The following is a 27,805-nucleotide window of genomic DNA, read 5'->3' on the forward strand; positions in this document are numbered from 1 at the left end:
CATTTAATTCATTTGATTTTCATGTACATTTGGCTTTTCTGATGCATGCTGCTATTTAGGCAAATGATACGTAAATCTGGACTCAAATTGTTCTCTCGCTAGTGATAACTGACTATTGGCGAGTAACAAATGGTGTGCTGTGTGCATATGCTGAACTGGGGTATGAGTGATGCTTTAGGCCTGGCTAGTAGATTGCAACTTGACGTTTTTACTCCAACTTGAATCATTATCAGGGGAGGGATTGTGTGGTGGAGGTCTCATATAAATGATAATTTAACATTCATCTGAAGTGGGATTCTCATAATACTTTAGTGTCAGTGTTGGAAATTCAATAAAAATATTTATAAATAAGATGGTACTTAAGAATCATCCTACTTTCGTATATAACACAGAATTCCACATAAAACAAGATGTCATTCTCCCAGTATTTTATAAACCCATCAAATGAGTCAATAAATGATCTTCACGGAGTACCTTGAAAATAAAAACACTATTTGACAGATTGTAACAAACATTGGAGATATTCCAGGTGAGAATCCTTCTAAATCTTGTATCTCTTGGAAGATAGTGTCTTGGACTGCAAAATTCTATTCCTTTTGAGGATTTTCTGCTAAAGAAGTTGGATGTGTGTCTTTACCTCTTCTGCTTTCACTCCACCACACTTCGTTGTTATTTTTATGGTGCATACCCAGCGTCAAGAATCAATGAAGTGCTTTTAGACGACATAGGGAGGAAGGACACAGGGCCTCATTACAAATTGTGTTGTATTCCTGTGGTAAATCTACCAGAATACCCCCCAACAGAATGACTGTTACCGCCAGTTGGTCTGGCGGAATTACCACCAGATTACAAGTGGCAGAGTTAATCCCCTTTTCTTTAAGTCCATTGGACTCTGGGGCATTTTTGGCAGAATTACTGCTGAGGTAATTCCACCGATTTTGCTTATTTTGCCCGTAAAGCATAAGGATATACCTCCAGCATGATGCTTGCAGTGTGGTGGTCCGTTATCGCCAATTTTTTCACGCACCAACATACTTGTAATGAGGCCCACAGTGAGGAAAGAAGAAATACAAGGGAACGGGCAGCCAACGGGATCGGGATGGTGGGCAATTTGGCAGCAAGAGATCTACAAGCAACCTGCAGAGGAAACAAGGGGGAGCAGATCACCTTCTGTCTTTCACTTCTTCTAACATTCACTTCATCATTACAGGTGGAGATCCCTTTTAGTCCCCCTTCTTTACAAACCCATATTCTTCGTCCAACTTTACCCATGAACCCAAACCTAACCGTAACCATATCTATTGCTACCTTGACAATGTAAAGATGCAGACAAAGTAAAGGCAAGTCAAAGAAAATATCTGAAGAAATGAGTGTAGAACAGATGAGTGTACAAGAATTTTTCTGGCAAAGTAAAGGGGTGGGTGGGTGCATACAAAGATGTTCATGCTCATTGTGCAAGAGCTACTGTGGTACGCAATAATGAAACCGAACCCTAAATCACGACTGCCAAGAAGGTCAGGAAAATTCCTGATCTCCCTGTTATACTGGTGGGAGGGACAGAGATGAGGATGATGATGATGGGGGTGGGAGGAGTAATAAGCAGATATTGGGGGGACCTACCTGCAACAAATTATCAAAAAACTTGAATGCTGCTGCTGACTGTTACCTTCCTGGCGATGATATCCCAAGTGTATTTCGGAAAGGGGACTATGCACTAGCAGTATAGTAGTCACTAAAGTGAATGACATGCCCATTTGCTGTCCCCAAAGCGATGTACAGGGATTTAAAAAAAAAACAGTACATCAATAATATGAGCAAATCTAAATACAATCTTGAAGGCAGAAATAAACAAATTAGATCTCCTAAAGGGAGGAAAGAAAGTTAGGCTTTAAGCCGTATCCAGAAAATATGGAGCAAGACTGATGAAAAAATGTCTAGAGATAAAAAATTCCTCTGAGTACCAGAAGAATGAAGGACCCTAAGTGGGAGGGAGCACAAGAGGGTTTGGGCACAGAAAGCAGGTGAAGATATTGAAAACGAAGAGAACATAAATGGATCTAGAAAGAGACCAGAGCAAAGAGATAAGTCAAGACCATGGATACATTTGAATATGATACAAATGTAATGGAAACTGAGGTGAGAGCCAAAATGAAGAAAAGAAACAGAACAAAGTGAGCGGAGAGCTAGAGGTGTGGGGGAACGGACAATAGAACACAGATAGAGCAGTTAGGGCAGACCGAAGGGGGTAGGAAGGTATGAAGGAAGTCCAAATAAGAGGGCAGAGTGATCGTCCAAACAGGGAAAAACGGATGAGGTAATAAGTACTTTGGCCGCCTGAAATGACAGAAAAGGATGAAGGCAAACAATATTGAATTAAAAGGATGAAACGGCAGTGGTGGAAATATGGTGGGAAATGGCTAGCCACCGGTCAAAGCTGACTTGAAGAATGCATGCAGTAGATGAGAAGAGAAGGAGGGAAGGGTGAAAGAAGAGACCAGGAAGGGGCAGAGCAAGGGAGGGAGAAGGGGCAGGAAAAAATTGAATTTCAGTCTTCGAGGGGTTTAGGTGTAGGAAGCAAGAGGACATTTCTGATGAATAGATAGTGTGAAATGCTGGAATGGAGAGATTCAGAGAGAGAGGAAAAGAAAAGTAAAGGAAGATATGAGTGTAGTTTGTGTAAAAGTGGGAGGAAAGATTAAAGGAATCAATAAGTGACAAAAGTGGAATAGCATAACTACCACCACTGCCACCTCCCAACTCAGAACACACAAAAAAAGAACAATGCAAATTGAGCTCCACTTGGATCACCAGGAGAAACCAACGACTCAGGTCACAAACTATCATACACCCAGCTACCAATATCACCGCTCAACGCAAGAACCTCGCGACACCCAGGGTGGACCCCACACCCAACCTTCTCGAAAACACCATCACAAACACCAGTAGGCATCAAGCCACTCCTAACAAAGACAGTAACCACCAATACCTACAACTCAGATGCAACCCACCCCAGAACTCAAACTAGCGCTCATTAACTCACGAATCATAGCTGCCCACGCCCCAGAAATACACGACTACATAATTGATCAGGAACTAGATATTCTCATAGTGACCGAAACTTGGCATCACCAAGCCTCGGGACCCACTCTTGCCATTGCCATTCCACCTAATTACTCCATCTTTAGAACAGACTGAACCAAAGCAGTAGGAGGGGGAGTAGCTGTTTTTGCAAAAACTCATCGCAATCTAAGAGCATGCCCAATTGATAACCCAGAGGGATACAAAATTCTACTCACAAAAATTACTACCAATCACAAAACCACCATTAATATAATAACGATATACAGAGCCCCTAACAAAAATTCTCACCCAGACACAGACCTACCACTTCTACTAACCCCTCTGATCAAACCCAAAACTAAATGCATCGCCCTTGGCGACCTGAACCTTGGGTTCAATGACAGTCAAGATATCAAAGCTGATATAGATTACATAATGCACTTAAAGACATGCTATTCACACAACTTGTGAATGCACCTACCCACAACAAAGGCATAACACTGGACTGGGTACTATCCCTTAACACCCAAGTCACTATAGATACGATCACCCCACTTCCCTAGACAGATCACCATAGTATCAAATTCTCTATCTCATGCATTTAACCTGATCTGCCCAAGCCCACTACTTTAGATACCTATGTAACCAGAAATACTCGTTAACTCTCATTAGAAAGCCTCAACCCTATCCTAAAGAACACCCTGACAGACATGATGATTAGTAATGATAACCCCTGCACCCTTGCAGACGCTTACCATAACTGCCTCACAAATACAATAGACACCCTAGCACCCCTTGTCACCACAACTAGACGTTCGGACAAAAAAACTTCCTTCTGGTTTGACAAAGAACTAGTAGCACTTAGGCGCATCAAAGCGCTTGTGAACATCGCTATATTAAATTCCAAAACCCTGAAACAACTGAAGCTTTCAATTGCTAATAAAATCTATAAAGCTGCCATCATAGCACACAAAGCTAATGCGATCAACACTAGACTCAGTAATGCATCCTCAGATTCTAAAGAATTGTTTTCTATTTTCAAAGAGTTGGAAAACCCCAACCTGATCATCAACCCTGTCCAACCTAGCAAAGAGTGGTGTACCACCATACAAAACGCTCTTGCCGCTAAGATTCAGCTATTACAAAATGGAATCACCACCAAAAAGCAAATACTAGCTGAAAAACATACACTGGCAGACGCTAACGTCAGCCTGACATCATGTAACACCCCTGCCTTCCATTTCGCCCCAGTCTCACAAGAAACAGTGCGTAAAACCATAAACAAACTTAAGGCATCCAGCTGCAAAGGAGACAACTTCCCAGCCCACCTAGTTAAACTATGCGCCTCAACCCTCACACCCATCACCACAAACTTTGTGAATGCATCCTTCAGTTCCAACTTGGTCCCAGAAAGTATCAAAAAAGCCTGGATCACACCTCTACTAAAAAAAAAAACACACTAGTCCCGCTAATCCCAACTAACTACAGGCCCAAAACTACAGTCCCATTATTCTAAAAATTATTGATAAAATAGCCTACAACCAAATACAAACCCACCTTGAACAGAACAAACTCCTAGGAGCAAGACAATCCGGGTTCAGACCGAACCATAACACCGAAACCGCTCTCACTGACCTCAAAATACAAATGGACACCATCAGAGTCGCAGGAAAAATTGCCATATTGCTGCTGCTGGACCTTTCAGCAGCGTTAGACCTTGTTGACCATGACAAACCCTGTGCCTCACTAGCCAAAGATTTGAATTTCTCTTCCGACGCCACGCTCTGGATCAAATCTTTCCTAGCGGAAAGTACATCTAGAGTCGCTATCAGGAAAGACGAGGCTGACCCTATAGCAGTCCCTATAGGAGTTCCCCAAGGCTCCTGCCTCTCCCCAACGTTGTATAATGCCTATACTAAACTTCTATTCTCAGCTCTAGACAACATGGGTGTCATCTACACAAACCTCGCAGATGACACCCAAATCCTCATCCCCATCACCGGGGATTACGCCCAAGACACCCAAGCCATTAACAAAATATATGCCATTATTCAAAATTGGATGGCCTTGAACAGCCTCTGTCTTAATGATGAGAAGATGGAGGTTCTCATTGTAGGATCCTAAGCCAGAATTGGCTCCCTCCACCCTGCCTACACCCACATCAATATCGACGGTACCTCAATTCCAGCACTCCAGCATGTTAAAATACTTGGCGTCTATCTAGATGCCAATCTCACTATGTGCAAACACATATCAGCCCTCTCCTCATCCACGGCATACACAGCTAAACTCATTGCGCTGAGTCGCCAATACCTTACATCCACCAATTGTATAACACTAGCTAGAGCTTTGATATTAACCAAGCTTGACTACTGCAAAATCCTCCTGCTAGGAACCTCCAACACCAATGCTAGTAAATTACAACTGGTACAGAATAAAGCTCTTAGAGCGGCCTTAGGGATAAAGAAATCAGACCACATTTCCAGTATCAGGCGAGACCATCACTGGCTACCCATTAAAGCCAGAATCATCTTCAAAACTTACTAGACTTTATGTATTGTCTACAAATGTCTTACTATCAATGCCCCCAGTTATCTTAATAATGCCATCAAGAAAAGAAACGCCAACAGAACACTCAGATCAAACGACAAGGCACTACTCATAAAAGCACCAAAGCAGAAGATAACAGCTTCAGAGTCCTGGCCCCTACACTATGGAACGTTCTACCACTTAGAATCAAAAATGAAGAAACCCTTACCAGCTTTAAAAAATCGTTGGAAACATGGCTATTCAATAAATATTGATTGACCAGGCCCTCCAACCCTCCTACTCCTAAACAAAGAACCTCCTCTCCAACCTAAAACCGGTGTATTGTTTTTTCTTATGAGTCTTGTTTCGTTATTCTATTGTTTTTGTATGCACTGTAACACTGTTTAAGAAATCTTATAAGCTGTCTGTAACCTCGCCGTGATACCTAAGGGTGTGGGCGAGTAACAAATGAAATAAATAAATACATAAATAAATGGACAAAAGTAAGGGGCCTAATACCGAGCCTTAAGAGAGACACTGAGCACTTGTGTCCAAACTGCTTTGCATGATAATTTTATGTTCAAATAGTATACCCATATCCAATTCATCACTTATTTTATTGCGCCTGGAGGGTTGAACAACTGTGCTGATCCTGCGAGTAACAATGGAACCGTGACATTTTTTCAGATTTTAGTCCTACTACTTTTAGCTGCTGTACTATAACTGGCGGCCCCTTTTTTTCACTGACATTTTACTGATGTAGAACAGTTGATTGTTGTATTGTAAATTAACACGTTTTGTTTTCTGTCTGCTGTGAAAGACCAGAAATGCCAACATTTTGGGATTCTGCTGGACAAGCTCTACAGAAGTAGTATACATAACAGATCAAGGAATTGAATATTATCAGGTAATTTAGACACACACGTTCTTTGCAGTGTAAACCAAGTTGCTTTCTTATGTTCATTACACAGATCTAAAAGTTGAAAATTGTTAACAATCTGAGTACATTGCCAATTGTAAATCAGAATGAGTTGCTTTGATGTTGGTACACATTAATGCTGTGCTCAGAGCTGTAGATGTCATGCAAACAAGGCCTGGGGAATGATTAGTGTGAAGACGTTGGGGAAAATTAGACTAATTGAGTAACAGTTGTTTGATATGTTTAAATGTACAGTTGAATGTTTTTTTTCTTTGATCAAAATATGCAATCTATGTTTACAACAAAGAATATGCTGTGATATATGAACATTAAAAAGAAATTGCAAATCAAAACTTCATTCTGTTAACGGACTAAAACTAAAAGCTGCAAAAGCTTTTTGGCGGAGGAAATCGGGGACTCAGTGGTGCTGAAAAGCAAAATATCCTTGATAACTGAATGTCTGTATTCCAAATGAAACAAAGCACTATTTATCAGACATTTACTCTTTGGAATGATCTGTTATATGAACTTTTCAACTTTGATGTCTAGTATTTTATCTTTTCAGAATGTTACTATGAATTGCCATGACAGTTGCTAGTTGATAGGAGGGTTTTCAGAAACACTGTTGGTGTAGGATTCTGAGACACCAACCTTTGTGTACTGCAGATGTTTGCCACAAACGTCTAACCAAACTCTCACTTGTTAATGAGGCTGAGTAGTAAGACTTAAACCAAGGAGATGGGTGCTTGGTAAAAGTACAGTTAACACACACAATAGATTTTTGAGCAATATACTGCTGTGGCTGGTTAGGAGTCTAACAAGTTGTGGACATTTTGGACCGATTTTTAATAAAATAATAAGAAAATGGCCTCTATTTCCCTACTGATATAGGGGTATCCCTGCCTACCTAAATAGATTAAAGGTGCTATTGGTCATCAGGAAGTCCTAAATGAATATGCCCACCATCCAAACTAACTCTAACTGACCCTGCCACTATATTAACTAAGTCAAATAGAATCAAGAGAATATCTCTCTTCTTCTGGTGGTCTCTTATAAATGACTCTATCTTAGTCCAAGGTTTTCATAACAATGCTCTTCTGAATAGTCTCCTGCCACCTCCTTGGTCGGTTATTGTAATTCATTCAGAGCTCACTTAGGTTTGCTTTCCTCTTTAGGGATAGTGTTTCAACAGTTCTCTTTAATACATCTCTTTATACTTTGATTTACTCTTGTATGCCTTTCTGAATCTGGTTGATATGATATTCTGATTTCCCATTCACAAAGGTATTCGCAGTGGTGGCAGCCTGCTCACGCAGGCAATCCATCACAGTGTACCCTTATCTAGACGATTGGCTCATAACAGGAGACACACCACAGATGTTTTGGCAACAATCAACCTCCTATTTAAGTTAGGCTTTTCCATCATCAAGAAATAATCAAGTCCCGTTCCCAGTCCAATCAGAGTTCTTGGGTGCAATCATTTGAACAGAAGACTCTCTAGTCTTTCCCTTTAATGAGAGGGTACAACACCTGCTCCTTCAAGTTCCATATTACACAGCCGGTCGTCGGATAACTATTGAAAAGGTTATGCACCTTCTTGGAATGATGGCTTCCTGCATCTTTCTGGTGCCACACGCCAGGTTGTGCATGTGTCCAATACAACAGTGGCTGGAGAAACAATGGTCTTAAGCAGACGGTCACTGGGACGATCTTGTGGCCATTTTGCATGCTGTAGTGGAGGCACTGCAATGGTGCACAAAGGAGTTCTAGTTGAAGGACAAACTCTTTCACAACCCTGCACTGGAAGCCACTCCAACAACAGACACATCACTTTCAGGGTGGGGGGAGCTCATTATCTCCAACAAACAGCACATGGTATGTGGACACAGTCTCTCTCCAAGAAACATATCAACATCCTAGAGTTACTGGCAGCGTTTAATCCTTTAACTGCCATGGGCCCTCTCTCCCCCAATGCCAAGGCCTTTTTTGGTGATTTTGGTATGTCGCCATGCAATGCTTTCTAAGGTTTTCTTTCATTAACCCCTTGAGTGCCAATGACGAGATATCTCATCCTTGGCAACCTGGGAGGTAATCCCAAGGATGAGATACCTCGCCCTTGGCACTTCAACACCGTATTAGGCAAGACAGTTCTAGTCCTCACGGACAGAACAACCGCCATGCTTTAAATCAACAAACGGGGCGGGACACATTAACTTGGTCTGTCCAAACTAGCACAGAAGATGGACGTCAGCTCTGCCTAGAAGCATTTTTATTTATTTATTTGCATTTATAAAGCGCAGCAGTGGCCCTGAGGTATCGTGGCGCTGTTACAGAAGAAATCATCATGACAAAGAAAAGAGTGATACAGCGTGAAGGAGGCAATACTGATGTTCATGAGGTTACAGTTGAACACACGTAGTTACATATATTAAGATCTAACAGAATAGTGAGGTTTTAAGCATTTTTCGGAATAGGTGTAGGATTTCCCATTTCTTAAGGTAGTGGGTAGAGCATTCCAGTTTTTAGGTGCCAGGTGTTGTTTCAGTGGAATGTAGCTGTCTGGGAGATGTGCTAAGCAGAAGTGCAGAGCTTTCCCTCAGAAAACCAGTGGGAATCGCACACAGTCATTCTAAACATCTTCAAACAATGGGGGCATCCACACATAGATCCCTAAGGTGCACAAGAGAACGCAAAATGCCACACTTATGCATCCAGATTTCCCCAAACAGTCAGAGGACTGGACCTTAGCTCTGGCTTTCTCAACTGTATACGCGATAGGGTACAATTCCCTCTTACCATGGTATTTGTGCCCAGTCTTTAATTCTCTTTCAGGGTTAGTGATTATTCTCCTTATCTTATTCTCGTAGTTACAGTTCGACAGTTTTATATTCGGTAGTACCCAAACTGATTGTTTCCAATTGATTGTATAATAAATCTGTCTGAATTTGGCCTGTACCATTTGATCGTTTGGTAACGATTAGATTGGGTAATCACTACCAAACATTGGGAGCTGGGGTTGCGGGGGTGTCCCCTGGTCCCCATGTTTGGTATCGATGGCCTTTGGGGGTAGCGGGGTTGTCCCCTGCTTCTGGATGTTTGAAAAACGGACCCTGCAGTGTCTGATCTGACCCGCGCAGGAGTGACGGATCTGACGCCACAGGGTCAGAAGATGAGCAGATGCCAAAAAGGTAAGTAGGGGGTCGGTGGGGGAATGCATTTGGGGCTGTGGGGGGTTTGAGTTTGGCCAAATTTGGCCGCAGCAGAATTGTCTTAGTGGCCGAATTGACCACGGTCAATTCGGGCACAAACAATTGTGCCACGGCCAAATCGTATACATCCTTATCTAGTTTCACAACGATATCCTGGCGGCCTCCCAATTCTCCTGTTCTCCCTCTTCCCTCTAACTGTGCAGGGTAATGTGCTGGGGCTCAGCACTCTCTCGGGTCCTCTTCTCCTGTTTCGTGCTTTTCGCTGTTGCTAGCTTCTTTTTCTCTAGCTTCTCTCTCCTGGCTGCCATGTACGGTCAGTTACCTGAGAGCTTTGTACACTCCCCAGTGCGATGGTTTTGGCTCTGTTTGCTGGGCGTACTGCCCGCCACAAAGTAGTTGTATTCACGCCACCACTAGACATGGGATTCTCTTCCCCTCCATCGCTAAAGCCAGCTTTTTGACTTTTAAGACAGCTGTCCTGTGGAGGTCCCGCTTGCCCAGACTCCTGGGGGGAGGGTTTTGCAGAGTGGTCTAACCTCCCTAGCTTCAAAGGGTGAGGCTCCTCTTTAGACAGAAGGGACGAATACCCTTAATTTATCACACTGTCCACATAGGTAAGGGTAAAACACATTTATCCAACAGCACAGGTGCATACGTTTAAAATACTAAGAAGTAGGTAAAGCAATATAAAGTCAGACATATATATATAATAGCTGTTATGTGTCCAAATGCGACACACTACACTCATGAATTATAGTTAGATTCTGTTGGAATGAATTAAAGTGGTGGGTGGGAAGATATTTAAACACGTTATCACAGGCCTTATACTATTATAAGTTACCACCATTATTCCACAGTAACTTAATGTCAGGGCTACTCTACCTTGATTCTGCGGTCACTGAATGAGGCGTTGTGCTTGTCGATGGCGTCTTCCATGGTGCCTCGCACAACGGGTTTCTTGCGGTACTATGCTACCCAGAAGCCTACGTGCACGCTCTGATGTTGCATTCAGGACGCACACCGGAGGCAGCGTTTCCCGCAGTGCCTGTCTCTTTAAGAGAAGTGAAGAAGGTGAGTGCAGTGCTTCTAAACTGCAGTTCTCCAGCAAGGGGTCTGGCATGGATTCACATGCTCATGAATATTCCCCGTCGTCAGGCTGGGAATCCTTGGTAAAAAAAAATAATACAGTTTCACTTTCTCTTAAAAACTGTATTTCTCCTCTAAACCAATCACTGTCCTCTGGCTCATACTGCCCCCATCCAATGACAGTCCTCTCCTTAAGCCCCTCCTCTGGCACTCTCCCTAAGCCCCTCCTCTGGCACTCTCCCTAAGCCCCTCCTCTGGCACTCTCCCTAAGCCCCTCCTCTGGCAGCCATCGTCAGATTTTTACCGCACCCTTGAGTGTTGGGAGTCCTTGAGTTTGCTCTGAGATATTTGAAAGTTTTTTCATGTTTGATGGAAAAAGTTATATTTTTGTTTAAAAGAAGACTGTGTTCTTTTCTTCATTGGCCGACAGCGGGGATCCGTTGTCGGTGATGTTTCGTAACTCTCAAGGGTGAAGATAATTGAAGATTCTAAAGGCCTTTGGGCCTACTTCGTGCCCTCCGAACGTGATGGATGAAAAGGAAGGGAAAGTCCCTATTCAGGCCCTGCACCAAATGTGGGCTACGGAATGTGTTCTGGTGGACAAGCACCTAAAATGCTTCTACTGCCTGCAGCCAGACCACAAGGAGGTGGAGTGCAAGATATGGTTCAGTTTCTCCAAAAAGCCAACTAAGGACATGCATAGTAGGCTGGCGGCATGGCTTAACGCCAAGGCCTCAGACCCATGCTCCGAGCAGCATAATGCCTCATCCAGGACCAGGCGGTCCAGGGTGCGGACTTCTAAGTCCTTTGCGGGTGCCTCATCCTTTGGGGCCCAAGATAAGGCCAAGAGCCGCAAGTCTGAGTCCACCGGGTTCGCCATGGAAGCGGGTCCCAAAGTGGATAGGGCGCGATCAGCATCACCTTCCACCTCCATTGCCAGCCTACCATCAAGCTCTTCTTCAAAGAGGAAGTCATCTAACCGGGCTAAACTAGGACAAGATCTCTTTCAACAACTAGTTCCGTCGGGCGATGATCGAATGGTGGGGCATCTGCTCCAACATCACCCAACGCACAGGATTTCAAAACCCCCCCCATACCAGGAGAGTGTCACCACGGACGCCTTCCTGGAAGGCTTGGGAGCACACACCGGACGTCTGCACTCCAGAGGCCTGTGGCTGCCGGAGGAGAAGGATCTTCATAGCAACATCCTGGAGCTACGGGCAGTGTTCTTGGCCCTCAAGTCGTTCCTACCGTCTCTGAAACGCAAAGTGGTGAGGATCTTTACGGACAACGCAACCACCATGTTGAGGACTCGATCCCCGGTGCTCTCCAAAGAAGTGCAGGACTTGTGGCGCTGGGCAGTCGGACAGGAGATGTTCCTGGACCCTCTCCACCTGGCAGGCGTCAAGAACACCATTGCGCCCTCCCTCAGCAGGGAACTAGGCTCCTGCCACGTGTGGGAGCTTTGTCAGGATCAGGTGAACTGCCTTTTCGTCAAGTGGGACAGGCCCCAGATCGATCTATTTGCGACAGCGGCAAACTCTGAGTGCCAGACTTTTTCCAGTAGATTCCACCAATCGAGGAGCGTGGGGTATGCATTCTCCTTCCTGTGGGAAGGGCTGTTTTTGTACACGTTTGCTCCGTTCCCTCTCCTGCTACAAGTCATCAATGCACTCAGACATTGTCCATGCAAGATGATGCTCATCGCCCCGGCGTAGCCGAGGCAGATTGGGTATCCTGACATTCCCAGACTGTCAGCATCGTCTCGGTCAAGCTGCCAGTGGTTCCGGATCTTCTCACCACAGGAGGCAGCGCAATCCTTCATCACGACCCAGAATCGCTGAACCTGAGGGCTTGGCTCCTGCAGCCCTAGAGTTTGGAGGATAGGAGTTGACTGCAGGGATGTCGTCGACCTTGAAGTGCTGCGGTCACAAGTTTAAGCATTCCCCTATGTGGTGCTGGTCTCAAAAGATTACCCCTCTGAGGGTCACGGCTCTGCATATCCTGCCAGACTGGCGCACGCCTCTATCAAGGTAGATCTGGCGGCTATCTCCCGCTACACCACACCAGATCTCTAGGAAGATCTTTCCTTTGGTCCCACCGACTTGACAGGCAGTTTCTCAAAGGACTTCTTCAATCTTTCCCACCGATGAAGGCTCCTGCCCCGGCGTGGGAACTCTTGTGGTTCCGACAAGGCTCATGGGGGCTCTCTTCGAGCCTATGCATCGGGCCCCACTCAAGTTCCTCTCGTGGAAAGCGGCTTTCCTTGTGGCCATCACCTCTGCCAGGAGGGTAGGTGAGATCCAGGTCCTATCCTGCAAGCAACCATATCTGACTTTCGACGAATCGAGGGTGGTGCTGCGTATGCACCCCTCTTTCATCCCGAAGGTTCAGTCGGAATTCCAACTCAACAAGCCTTTGGTGTTACCTGTTCTTTTCCCAGAAACCTTTGTCGCCGGCGGAAAGGGTCTTTCACTCGCTGGACGTCGCTCATGCCCTGAAGTTCTACATGACGCGCACAAAGAATATTTGGAAGATAGCACTACTGTTTGTGAACTTTGGTCCTGTGAACCATGAAAAATCCTTGTTCAAGGCTTCCATTTCAAGGTGCCTCTCCGGCTGCATCACACACTGTCATCGGTTGGCGAACTGCCCGCGGCCCGGCCGTCCGAGAGCCCACTCGACCAGAGCGATCGCTGCGATGGCATTCCTGTCTGGTGTGCCCCTACTGGACATATGCAGGGCTTCTACGTGGAGGTCAACGCATACCTTCATGAAGGTCTAATGCGTTGAATGATTCCAGGGAGGAGTCTAGAGTCGGCCAAGCAGTGGTACGCAACCTGTTCGCTTAATAGACTGTTCCGGAGGTAAGAATGAATTGCTTCTGTTGAGCCTTGCCACCCCCCGTGGTTGTGTAATGTTGTGCTGCTATGTATTCGTTATTCATGAGGATGTCAGACCCCATGCTGGAGAAGGTTTAAGTTACTTACCTGTAGCTATTGTTCTCCAGCATGGCTCTGGCATGGATTCACATGCAAACCCTCCTTCGTCCCCTCTGCGGCTCTTCTTTTCATACTGTCACTTTACATGCTTACCAAATCTGAAGATGGCTGCCAAAGGAGGGGTTTAGGGAGAGGATGGTCATTGGATGGGGGCGGATGACCCAGAGGACAGTGATTGGTTTAGAGGAGAAATACATTTTTTTAAGTGAAAGGGAAACTGATTTTCTCCAGCCTGACAACGGGGAATATTCATGACCATGTGAATCCATGCCAGACCCATGCTGGAGAACAATAGTTACAGGTAAGTAACTTACACCTTATTCCATCTCTCTGTGAGTAGCTGTCCTTGGATTTCTGTCTTATTGGAATTTGTTGGCTTCTGTTTTCTCCCATTCGGACTGCTTTTGGATTTTCCTTATTGGATCTGGTCGCCTGTTGGACTTGGAACTTTGGTTTGCTGACTTCCCCCCACATTCCTGGATTGCTGCTGGTACTGCAATTTGGACAGTCCGTTCTGGAACCCTGCTATCTGTCCCTCTTACCTCTCCCCCAGTATCAAGTGCTCATCGTCCCCATAGTTTCTGCCCTTGTACTGCCCGGGTATAGGTCCTTGCAATTTGTGAATATTTGCATCTGCTTGGAGACACAACTTCAGGCGCTTTTTCTGGTCTGTGGACTGTGAATGCTGCTGGTAGTAGGTATTCTTCATCTTTAGCCCATCAGCATTTTGGATTCTGCATACAGGTAGGAGAAAGGAATTGGGGGAACCGGAGGATGGCCTTGATGTCTTTTGGCGACAGGTACAAAATAGTTTAAATGTATTGTTCTTTCCTTCCTACAGCATGGGAGTGAGTCAGGCTATCTCCTTCCTGCCTTTTTACCTGAGCCCCTAGACATCGTGTTTTTTTTTGTTGGTTTTTTTGCACTACAAAGCATGCCCTCTCATACGGAATGTCACCCTGCAATAGGAGAACTTCCGTTCCTGATCGTGCAGTTTTTAGTGACTGTTGGTTTGTGACACTTAACTTATTAAGTCCAACCCTAACTTAAGAACATGTGTTGCACAGCATTCAAAGTAACCAACCAAGTGTTGTCTACTTTGTATGAGTTTTAGATATGATTCTGCATTCTCTCTTACAAAGCAATGGTCGTTATACAGAAATTAGCACTTTAGTCTGTGACATAACTCATAATATTTTCAGGGTAGGTTTCCAATAAAGGAAGGGGGCAGCTACCAATCATGTTCCTCTAGGGGAACCGCGGATGGGATTCTTAAGATGATGTATGCCAGAAGAATTATTTTGGTGATGCAGAACTTGAACCGGGTTAGGCCTGCTGATCTAAGGGAGGGAAGCAGCATGGAAGGCATCCTCTATCAGGGAGTCCAGAGCGACATCTTGTGGTAGATGACTCTGGCCTTTTTTGGCCTTTGATACCTTGACTCCTGTAGTCGGCTTTAGTAATACAGCCAGATACTCTTGATCTACACATTTATGCACTGGAGGGACCTAGCTCACGCCTCGGGGGAACTGCAATTTTCCAACTTTTAGTGGTTGGCAAATCATGGACTGCCAATTCAGGAACATATATGACATTGCACATGGTTTGGATGGTGTATTAGAGCTTTATTCAGCACCTTACCAAGCCCAAACCAGTTGTGCATGCAAACGCACATATGCTCACGCGCTACTTCCCGAGCTCTGAAGAGGAACTGCCCATTTATAGCCATTTCCTTTCCCTTCCCTACCTGGCAGGAAGACAGCCAAAAAGATAGTAAAGCTCAAGGAGAGGGACTAAACGGCATGGCTAGCTATGTTGGGCACTGTAATTCACAAAAGGCTTCTTACGGTATAAAATAAAAGGTGTACAGAGAGTCGTGTGCTGGAGGAAGGAGTCGGACAAAGGGGTTGCGAGGTATGAACACTTCTTTATTAAATAATAAATAATAAAGGAAGCCTTAACTCTCCCTATTCTAAAGGGTATTCCCTACCTAGTTAAGGAATACTCTGGTGCTTGTCATCAGGGTGGTTGTCTAAATGAAAGGAAAGTCCTGTCCTCTGTTTAAAACTACCTAACACTAGCCCTACCACTATATACACAAATAACATACAAAACACCAGGAGCATGACTCCCTTCTCCTGGTTCACTGGTATTCACTGCGATGAATCCTGTGGAGTCTTCACTGATTCTCCGCTAAGGATCTGCTTCCATGTGGCCAGGGCACGGCAGTCACTACGTGACCCAGACCCTGCGGGCGGTACCATGAGTGAGGATCGCGTGGGAGGAGACTGCTGTCGGGGAAGGGGGTGAGGCACAGTATTCTTCCCTTCCTAGAGAAGACAACCTTCTAATTCCCAAATTCTTGATGGCTTGTTGTCTCTATACAAATACAGAAACCCGCTGCTTCAAATCCCTGTAGACAAAGTCCATTCATACCTCACACACACACATGAGGCACACCTAACATCTCCTGTTTCTGATGTTTTCCTAAATAAAAGTTTTGAACAACATCATTTTAGAAATCCTAAAAATTCTATGGACTTCAACTGCCATAATGCCTCAAGTACTGAGATGAGGAAGAGGAAGAAGGAGTTGGTGCAGATTGAAAGAAACAGTTGAATATGCAGACCAGGTGTTTTTGCAGATCTCAAGTGCGTAGGACATTTAAAGATGGTATCTTCCCTCAAGGAAAAAAGCAGAGCCAGAAAGGAAAGCCGTGCCAAAAAGGAAGGCAGAGGAAGCAGTACAGAAAAGGACCATACTGGCTAAGTTCGAGAACGCAGGCTTTCCCAGATAGCAGATCATCACTGTGAGAGTATCTTACTGACTTGGCACAAGGCCAGGAGAGACTCTTCGGGCATTGTGGGAAGACCGTCGGAGCAGCAGCAGAGCTTCCGAGATACGGATGTGCCAAGAAGGAGCAGCCTTTGGTCCCGGGTTATGGAGAGAAGTCGGCGGGAAGCATGGAGCTGCTGGAAACGCTGAAGGAAGGTCTGCAGTGTGAAGTAGGATGTCCCACAGAGGAAGCTTTGTCGCAGCAACGTACCACAGTTCAGGTACGCTTCAATATACCGGTGAGTCTGCCCAGGGGCATTGGGTACTCCAGGGCGTACCGACAGGCATGTAAGCAGATAAATACAATAAGAATGTTTGAATGTCGACCAAATAAAGCGCAAAGCCAAATCTTAAACAAGTCCCCATGTATGAGATGTCTGTGTAGGGAACGTTGGATCTTGTATTACCCTAAGCAAATAAAGTAGAAACATAGTGATGCAATACAACTGTGCTATACTGAAGGACAGTGAAACAGAAAGTCCTGGTGAAAGGAGCATATCGGGCAGAGAACACTTAAGGGGATTAACAAGACCTAGGGGGGGCGGGATTCATTGCAGGGGAGTATACAAGGAGATCCATGTAAGATGTTACAAGGACATCTAATGTAGATGTTTTCGTTTGAATAAGATCGTTTTTGTTTGTGAGCTCAGGCCAAAGCTGGAGCATATTGTTTGCATAAGAACTTTTCTGAACCGAGTGTATAGAACCAAAGAAACTGTTGTTTGAAAGAGATGCTTTTGCCAACCTTAAGGAAGTGTTGTTTGGAAAAGCCAATCTTGACATCCTTCATGAACTGTTTTGCCATCCTTTCGAAATATCCAGGGGAAGGGAAACACCCTCTGGATCCATGTTGAATTCATTTAATTGCTTAACTTGTGAACACTTTTTGCCAAACATAACTCGGAGACATTTCCTTGCTCCCTTAGTTGCTTGTTTCTAAAGTGAGGGTCTGTCAGACTTATCACTGAGGTGAATATAATGGTAACAACTCGCCAGAGATGCAGGGAAAAGGATTCAGGATGACTCTGACGCTCCTGGCAAATTTGTATCAGTACCTCTGTAGTAAAAAAGACCTTCCTAATGATGTACCTCGCTAGCTGCTATTAGAGGAGTGAATCAATGGAAAGGGCCCTTTCCAGCAAGAAGTATGAGGCAGTTCAAATAAGATCCAAAGGAAAAAGAAATAACATAGCCAAATGAAGGAGGGAAAATGTTAGTAAGGGAGCTAGCACCCGAACGGCACGAGGGACGCACTAGAGTCGGGTTGGTGCACGTTGGTGTTCCGGATAGCGTCCAGTATAATACTGTGCACGTGTCTTTAAATGAGGAGATAATAAGAGTAGACCCCTCTTTTTGAGATTCCTTAGTGTGAGGAAGATGACACAAAAAGCGGAACCCTCTTGATTCACAAACTGCTTGTGTACAATAAGAAACACGAGAACCTAACACGTGTAGCTGGAGAGCTGTGCAGAGACACTTAAATATATGACCAGGGTAAATAGTATAAAGTGCCCTTTCCGTGGTCTAAACACAAATGAAGGAAAAACCTGTCGTGATCACAGGAGTAGAAAGGCTGAGAATGCAAACAGATCGTAGGGCAGACCCAGCGGTATCGAGTAGAGGGCGGAGACAATTGCAGTCCGTGTAGCAGGCCGAAGTCAGAACACCGGGAACAGTTGGCAGAACGCGGAGACACCGGCAGTCCACGTAGCAGGCCGATGTCGGAATGCCGGGAACAGTTGGCAGAAGGCAGAGACAAAGGCAGTCCGTGTAGCAGGCTCAGGTCGGGTACCAAGTCAGCACGAGTCCGTGGGCGGAGACTGTAATTAGGAATAGTGAAGGAGGTCCACAGAATACAAAGAAGCAATGAATGAAGTGAAGCTCAAACGGACAGAGCTTCGGGAGGAAATTCAATCAGAAGCACAGATCAGCCGTCTCAACACGTTTAAATAACGTCTAAGGAAGACGTAACATGACAAAACGCTGTTCTCAGTCACGTGAGGAGCTGTTGTTCATCACGTGATGATTCAAGCAAAAGTGTCTGGAATTATGCTCAGTGTCCCCTAAATGCACGCCGTCTCCATGATAACCTACCCACAAGTTGCCAGCGTGAATAGAACAGCCTGGCTGCCGTTCTCCTACCAAACTGCTTGCGCTCACGATACAGAAAGGCAGAGGCAGACAACTTGACTTTGGGGTTAATGGGAGTGGAAACGGAGGTTGGGGCAGGCACAGGCATGACAGGGTCAGAGTAGTATGCTTTGGACACAAGGACAGTTTTGACGACTTGACATAGACTGAGCTTTAGTTTTAGTTTCCAAGGTAGGGAAACTCTCTTCAGGATGGGGGTCAAAGAGACCTTCATCCAACCCTTTTGTTTTTTAATAAAGGTGTCTGATAATGAAAATAGTACAATTTTGTGTCCACCTCTCATTTCTGACCCCTCACACCTCCTTTGTGATTGTGTTCAAAAAGTCTTAACTAAGAGTTTGTGCTCCACAAAGATGTAGAATACCAGGAGGATGTCTCCCTCCTCCAAGTCCAATAGTTAAGCGTCTTACCAATATCTTTATCAACTGTTGCCCTAATGTCTGAATCAAAAAAACTGCACAGGGAGGCCAGAAAAATGACTCCTTTTGCCTAGTACACTTGACTTTTGATGACAATATTTCTTAACTGTTCTTATTAACCATTGTACTTCTCTCCAGGCTTTCTCCAGAGTTAATTTGTGTTCTTTTTCACTTTGCATACTGTTACAAAAGGTATTGTGGTAAGGGAGATTACTCCAGAGTCTTTGGTTATCTTTGCCAGAGTTACTGAGACGAGGGAGATTCCTGCTGATGCGTTGACGAGGGAAATCGGGGGAGTGGCCTGGCGTGCTAACTGACAAGATGCCTGCCTGACGGCCTCCAGGCAGAACGGGGGGAAAAAATGCTGGAAATAAGCTGTCATCATGCACACTGAGCCTCTAAATTACCAGCGCTGACTGGGGAACACCTGCGAACTCACCCACCTTGATCTGGAGCTGATGATGGCAGCCAATCATAGCTTCACCTGCCAGGTCTAGTAGCCGGGCTTCCCTGGATTTGAGGTGAACTCAGAGCCTGTCCCGGTCCCTCGATTGCAGACAAGCTTCTCGGCGAAGAGGGACCCCCAGCTCTCTGGGGCACCCAGAGCCCCGGCCCTTCTCGCTGCTTCTCTGCTAGCTGCGACGGGACCCCAACCTGCCCAGCTCCTCGCCTTCCTCGCACTCCAGAGTCCGGGGCAGCATTGGGGGACAACATTCAACACGCTGCAGCTCCGGCGGTGAACATTGAGCCTTCGACGTCATCTGGTGCGACATCAGGAGGGCTCCCTCGTCCCCCCTCCCTCTCCTCTTTATCACTTTGTTGCTTGCCACATTCAACGTTATGGGATGGGTGCCTGTCCCATAGTACTGTTTCACCACTCTACCAGCGGTCCTGAGATTTCTGCTTGTGCACAAACTGGTATCCTTGCAGAAGAGAGCCGACTGATTCATCTGAGCGCTTGCCGCAATCTGAACCCATGCTGGAGCTGAGCCCTTTGTCAGTCTCCTGGCCCTCCTGATTTATAGATCTCTCGCGCCACTCATGCGCCACATCATGTACTTTTGAGCCACTCCGACGATCTCACTCGAACTGTTTGCTCTCGTCTTCAGCTGCTCCAGCTTCATTCACTTGCCCACAATCTGGCCCTCCGGCCTTCATCTATAAGGCTGCTGTAAGTTTGCATCAGCTTTTCGAAGCCGGTCACATGCTCTCGACCTGCCCAGATCGGCGATTCCGCCAGCACACCTGAGTTCCACTGAGTTGCTGCGTCATTGACTCTGAGAGCCTTGGCTCCTCTGTAGGGGTGCATCTAGCTGCAATCGAAGGGGGCTTCTAGACTTAATCGCCTCAGCTGCTGCCTTCGAGGTGGACCATTGTTCACTCTGTGGCTGCCCTGACCCAAGGTGCTACTATCTATCACACCGGATCCCTCTGCTGTGGCTCGAACCCTGGATCCTGATCACATGGCTAAATCAGGGAAACCTCAAAAATCAGGAGACAACACGTCCCGCCTCCAAATACAGCACCGTGGCAGGAAGGCGTTCGCCACCATCGCCCAGATTCACATCGAAAGCGCCTCGAGATCTGTCCCACAGCTGGCCACAACAGATGACATTGATGAAGATGAAAGCAGAGTTGAGTAAGTGGCGACCACTCTCTGTGAGCAGTCTTACGAGATGAGAGAATGGGCAAAGCGCACAGAATTCCTGGAAGATAAAGTAGCCTTCCTTGGAGCCAAATGCTAGGACACCGATAACCGTTCTCGCTGTAACTTTCAAATTCAGGGGTCCCTGCTGACGTCAGACTGGGACCTTGAAGCTTATGTCTCTGACGTATTCCTCCAGATCTTGGCTCCTTCTCCAGATGGTCCTATTGAGCTCAACCGAACGCACCAAGTCCGCTTGGCGGACCCGGAGTGGAAAAACTACAGCCTGGATGTTCTGACATGGGTTCACTTTTACAAACTGAAGGAAATAATTCTGGCTAAATCCCGGCAACTGGAGGAGATCTGCTTTCGAGGTTCCACTTTTACGCTCTATCAGGACCTAGCAAGAGTAACTTTATTCAAGCGCAAATCTCTTCGCCTGCTCATGGAGTGGCTTCACGAAAAGGATATTTGCTACAGATGGGGGTGCCCGACAGCCCTTAATTTTTCCCATCAAAGCAGGTCCTGGTAGATCTCCACTATGAAAGATGAAGAACCACTCCTGGATCTGGTGGAATCATCGGCTGCTGACCCTCCTTCAAATCGACCAACCCGCCTGGGTTCCAGAGGGGGCCCTTGGTCTAAGGTCGGAAGATGCCGGAGGAATAAGAAGGACATGAACCCACCAGGGTGATCCCTACAAAGCCATTGATTCCGAACTATGCTTAACATTTAGCATTTCTTGCTTTTAAGCCTCTATGCTTACTGTGCCACTGAGGGCTTAGTTCTTTAGCTCCTGTCGGTTGCAGACTTTTGTGGTTGGTGCTCGAGGCACATGGCAGGCTTTCCCTCCTTGCAGATTGCCTCGTAGTTTATTCTTGTCTCCTATCAACCTGACCTTTGTTTGTTGTATATAGTTTGGGTATTTTCTCTAACTTTGGGTTGAAGGGAGGAGTCGGGGAGTCATTGGGGTGGGGGGGATGGATGGAAGAAAGAAAGAGGCAGTCTTGGGATGGCATATATAGTATCACAGTTCATGGCGCTCACGACAGCCCATGGCTTTACAATATCACGTCCTGATACTAATGGCTAGTGACTCTCATGCCACACAGAAATCAGCATTGCCCACGCTCACTTGGAACATCCAGAGGTTGTACACACCGATCAAGCACACATCTGTTATTACTAGACTTGTCAGCTTTTCTCCTTCTGTAACCTTTCTGCAAGAAACTCACCTTTTAAAGACTGATGAAAAGACACTCAAACACCTGTACTTTTCACTGCAGTTTTTGCTACTAGTGGGTACAAGAAGAGGGGCGTGGCTATCCTATTTGCTAAATCCACCCCCTTTACTAAGAAGGGCATCTTACGTGTCCCTGATGGCAGATACCTGTGGTCAAGGGGGTCCTACCTAGGACATACTTTCACTTTTGTGTCAGTCTATGCTCCCAATGACTGTCGGGACATGTTTCTAAAAGATCTGAGGACTAAACTACTCTACTTTGCTGTGGGATCCCTAATTTTTGGTGGGGACTCCAATATCACACCTTACCCGAACTTAGACAAAACGCTCCCGGCCACTCAAACAAATTTGAGGAGCTCCCTAGCCCTTATGCAGCTCTTATGCAAGCTTTGGCTCATAGACATTTGGCATCTGCGTAATCTGTCCCAAAGGGTTTATACACACTATTCACATGTCCACCTGGGTCACTCACCAATTGACGCACTCTTGATTTCATCTGTGGCTCCCTGGATCCCAGAGAAGGAGATTCACGTCATTGCCTTGTTTTATCATGCTCCTGTCTCTTTCTCTCTGTTGATTGTGGGTCTTTCCACAACTAATCGGGCAACATGGGAATTTTACAACCCCTTGCTTAAAGTCGATGCTATCTGTCCAGAATTTGGGGACTGCATCTCCTCCTACTTCAATGACAATCTCACTGGCGACATCCCCCTTAACATAATCTGGGACGCTATGAAATCTGTAGCATGAGGAGAGGTTATAAGCCTTATCTCTTCGTATTTAAAGAATAGAGCCTGCGTACAGAGTGATCTGGAAGCTGGAGTTCGACTCCAGGAGGATGCACATAAGCTCCCAGGCTCCCTTAAATCACCATAGACAATTGACGGTGGCAAGAGCCAAGCTCAACGCCCATTTGGCCGAACACACTTCGCAAGCTTTGCGTAAGACTTAACAATATTACTATACGAGGAGAAACAAGGCTAACAAGATCTTGGTTCGCAAACTGGCCCAGCATAAGACTCGGAACAACATCCGAGCTCTCTTCGATGACACTAACACACTCCTATTTACTGAAAAGGACAAATTAGCTTGGGCCCATAAATATCACACGTTATCGACTCTGGCTTCCCACACCCTCCCCCCCGAGCATTGACATGCTGTGAGAGTATTTGGCCCCAGTGACTTTTCCAGCCTTGCCTCTAGCTAATATCACTCACCTGGAACAGGCGATATTGGTCGAAGAAGTGATTATCGCAATCAGATATTTTAAGAACACCACCACGGGCCCCGACGGCTTCACTTTCACTTCCGAATTCTACAAATCTTATTACGACCTTCTCGCTCCTCACCTAACCAGTCTATTCAACTCATTCTTAGAGACCGGCGCCTCTACCCCCACCATGCTTGAGACTATGACAATCTTGATGTTGAAACCACACAAATCCCCCATATCATTGGACTCATACCGACCAATCACACTGATGAATAATTATGCTAAAATAAAAATTATTTCTTTCCGGTTTATGCCGGTTCTCCCCCACCTTGATTCACCCGGACCAGACCAGCTTCCTTCAACACTGTTCTACTCATGACAATATTAGTAAAGCCCTTAACCTGGTAGACATTGCAGAGAAACTGAATATCCCGGCTAGGCTATGAGTGTTAGGCAGAAACCTGTGCAGTTCCCTTGGGGACCACTGCAAAAGATTTAGGACTACAGGTGGTTGGCAGTAAACCCAATTGGTAGCAGTCTGTACCACCCAGATTTACCTGGTAGCTGTGGCTGAGCAGTCAGACTTCTCTCAAGATGTGTTAGGCAGTATATAGAGTATACACAATAGGTACAGAGGTACCGTAGCACAAGCAAACACTGACCAGAGCTTTGGTGTAAAAGTATATAATTATTTATTTAAAGACACACTTGTAAATTACACTAGCACAAAAAGAGGTAAGTAAATTCAACACACAGTCACTATTATATATATATACAACCCTATATACTTATTAGACAAGTCTTAGTGAGAAACACCACTTATTTTCAGACAGAGGTGAGCGCTTAACCTAAGATGGCACTCTAATAAGTTATATAAAAAGGGAGGAAAAAGGCAGAGTTATGAGAACACACAATTTCAATACTTTTCAAAGAACCACAGTGAGGCAGATTAGGCAAAGTCTACTGGAGAGCGAGGAAATTCAAATGCCAGGCCCACTCTTAGAGATGGCAAGCGAAATGTGTCCAGGATCACACAATGGGGTTATGCCCAAAGAGTCTTTGTAGATAGTTCACAAAAGATTGAGATCAAGTCAGGAAAAGTTAGTTAAAGTCATGGTCTAGTAAAAAAAATGTATTGTCCCTACGGGTCGGCCATGTTTTTTTAAGCCTAAGTGGCTCGATTTTAGAAAACTTTCCTATGGACCTTACTCGAGTTTTCGTCCATTAAACGCACGCGAAAACAAGCACCAGGGAGCCGCCATTTTCTGATAATCCTATCTTTTCCCCCATCGCCCTGGCTGACCTGCTTTTGCGGCACTAAATCAATTCCCCCGCCCCTGAGCCTGACATTATCAAAACATTCCTATTCCCTGCCTCTCTCCGTGACGTTACTGTGCTGCGTAGGCAAACGCGCCCAGTTGTCTTCTAGGCGACTCCACACAGAACCCGGAAACCAACACAGACCATCTCACAACACAGCGCGCCACAATTCGGAATATGAAACTGTACTTTAAAATCAAACAGCAACACGGTACATTTGGTAAAGTACATTTATTTTACATTAAATGTTTAGAGAATATTCAGCAATTGCCATATGAACTCCGAAAGCCATTTATTTTATTTTATCTGTATCCGCCATGGTACACAGGGTGTTGCTTTTCGTTAAAAGAAGCACTTTGGAAGCACGGTGAACCGCAAGGCTGTTCCATCAACTAGGCACTAGTCCATCGTAAAGGTTGATATGTTGCTTCTAGCCACTAGTACAGCGTAAGGGCATGTGGGCCCTTGGCGATCGTCCCATAAAATTGTTAGTGTGCTCCAGTTGTTCACACGAAGCTGCAGGTGTCTACTGTAAAAGCCATCTGCTGGTGTCTCAAACCGATGGCAGTAGCAGAAGGGGAGCAAATACCTGTTATGAAAACAAAAAAATTATAATTAGTCTCGCCAGCCGATCTTCATTAATATTACTTATTTTATTTATTACAGCCGATCAGAAACTATTTGCTTGCAAGGATAGTTCAATGGAGTATGTTCGGCTCTAAAATCAATGCGAAAAGTAACGAAATAAATGGAGGCCAACACACAATGATAAACGACAGTTAGTCTACATGCGTGAGGAATGATATGATATACGATATGGCATTTGTAACGCGCCTATACTCAAGTGTTTCTAGGCGTGACGAGGCAGGTGGGAAACAAGGGCAGACAGACAACGATCCTACTAGGCCAGGTGTCTTTCTGATCGTGCATGGGGAAGGGCTGTACATGGTTAGTTGAATACAAATTAAATAATAGGGCCAGCTGGTGGCAAGTGCAAGGTAAATGCCGGGAGAAGGGGCTGAAGGATACAGAGACAGTCCCGTAGTGCAGGTAGGCAGTGCAGGGAAAGGTGGCTGGGCCAAGGACCGAGATCGGTGAGACCAGTGGACATGCATGCCCATGTGCCCACTACGAACACGTTTTACTTGCTTTTCCTAGCTCTTCATTCATTCATTTATTCATGCATCCATTCATTAAATCTTCATTCCGGTATAAAAGCGTGTAAAGACTTACTTACATTATATTAGAAATTTCCATTGTGTCTCTTCGTAATGCAGTCTGTAAAACGTACCGTGCTCTTGACAACGATTTTTCGTATACTGAACTAAAATGAAACTCGGTCTAGTTTCTGAATTTTCTGCCTTATCGTATCTTACGTTATAGCGCACCCACTTCAAATGTAGTTCTTTCGGCATGGTCCCTGTCTCAAGGTCAAAAAACAATAGACCCTTATACTTCCAGTGCGACTTGTGGGCCTCATCTGGGCGCTGTCCTTCGCATTCTTTATTTGCAACATCACGTAGTATAGGCATCTGTGAGAACTTGAAGTTTAGAATCCGTCTATGTAGTGCGCCTCAATGTGCAAATGTGAACTGGCTTCTCTCCCAAATGCCACGGACCGCTTGCCTGGCGCATTCTAAGTGCCCCAATTTTGTCCCTGTTGTCTGCGAGCTTTGCAGCCCAAATTGAGACATTTAATTATTGGCGGAAGGTCAGGGAAAGTATAAAGTACCACAGGAGTTGAGTTAAAAGTGAGATTCATTGTTTGTTTGTTTCTTTGTTTTATTATTTGCAATACGCAGCCTCCCCTCCGTTAACAGTGTGCAGCATTTACATTTACATGAGATGAGACATGAGAAAAATATATACATACACATATATGAGGTGAATAGAGAGAATTCAAAGATGACACCCAGCTTGTTCGCCAACCATGATGGTGAAGGTAGGGGTTAGGTTTACAGGTACACTGTACAATAACATTTATTTACAAAAAGACAATCGTATTGCAATTATTTAAACCGGGATTTGTACTTCACAATCAGCTGTGCTTCGGGTGGGCATGGCACAGTCGCAATGTTCGGTGGCAATGGATCACTGCTCTGCACAGAAACGTCCAAAATTCCATATCTGTGCTTCTCTAACAGAGCAACAATAAGGCCTTTCACAAAGTCGAACTGCATTTCATCATAGACTAGTTTGAACACCCATTACTTACTTCGTTTTGAAAACACCTTAGTGTAGTGAGGCATCCTTACTTTACCCCTAGTCCTAGATTGTTCACGTCCAACATTGCTGTTATGGGCCAAGACCGCTAGTAGAGTGCAATGTTTCATGCCCCGAAAGCTAAAATGCAAGCGCTTTGGCCTGTACTTTAGGCACATATTGAACACCTCCAAATCTCCTGTGTGACAGAATTCTGTCAGTCCTCTCAAATCTCTTGATAGTTTTGTCGAAAACAATCTTCTCAATGGCTTTGTGTGTCGGTGAAGATGGAAATAACCACTTCTTCTTCCGTGCCTCCTCTGGGGACAAAGGGCCATGTTCACATTGGTGGAAATGTTAATTTGCTGTGCAGCGGTGAACGTTGGTACAGTGGTGCATCAGTGATCGCCATTTTTCAAGTAGTATTTCCACTGACCCTTCACAAGATTTTGAGCTCCACCAAAGATGGTTGGTGATAGAATGTGACCACTGCAAAATACTTTGAAAACCTTTTTTTTCCCTGCAGCCGAGATTTTCTTATTGATTGATTTAGCAAGATGCCATACGTCAAATTGATGTTTAATATGTGGGAACTGCTCTCTCATTGTCTTGGCAATTGAAACATGTCTATCCGTGGCTATGAGGTCGATGTGCATTCCCCTTGATTGTAGATATTCCACTGATTTTATAAATCCTAGTTTCTCCATGGCCACTGACGATGTACATTGTGTTACCTGCACGACCACCGAACTCACAATTTTCTTACTATCCATGTCCTGAAAGTGGTAGGTGCAGTACTTGGCAGAAAATCCAGGGCTGTCGCACTGTCCATCGCCGGCTAACCTGAATCGTTTGATTTCTAATGTACTTGCTAGAGACAATTGTTAAATTTTCCAAGCATCACTAATGGCCAGAAACAGATAATCACGTTGGTATATGTAGTACAGCGCTTTAGAAATGAAATGGAGTCCC

General features: G+C 45.2%; 1 protein-coding gene across 4 annotated transcripts in view; it reads left to right on the plus strand.

Annotated features, from left to right (window-relative positions):
* Window positions 1–27,805, plus strand: part of RMC1 (regulator of MON1-CCZ1) — a 1,737,150-nt gene that overhangs the window by 151,674 nt on the left and 1,557,671 nt on the right. For all 4 annotated transcript variants that reach the window (XM_069620905.1, XM_069620903.1, XM_069620904.1 and 1 more), the window contains exon 5: window positions 6,410–6,496. In XM_069620905.1, coding sequence (XP_069477006.1) covers window positions 6,410–6,496 — 87 coding nt within the window. The remainder of the gene's footprint in view (window positions 1–6,409; window positions 6,497–27,805) is intronic.

This window comes from Ambystoma mexicanum, chromosome 5q, assembly GCF_040938575.1.
Source record: "Ambystoma mexicanum isolate Mex_15411 chromosome 5q, UKY_AmexF1_1, whole genome shotgun sequence".
NCBI lineage: Eukaryota > Metazoa > Chordata > Amphibia > Caudata > Ambystomatidae > Ambystoma > Ambystoma mexicanum.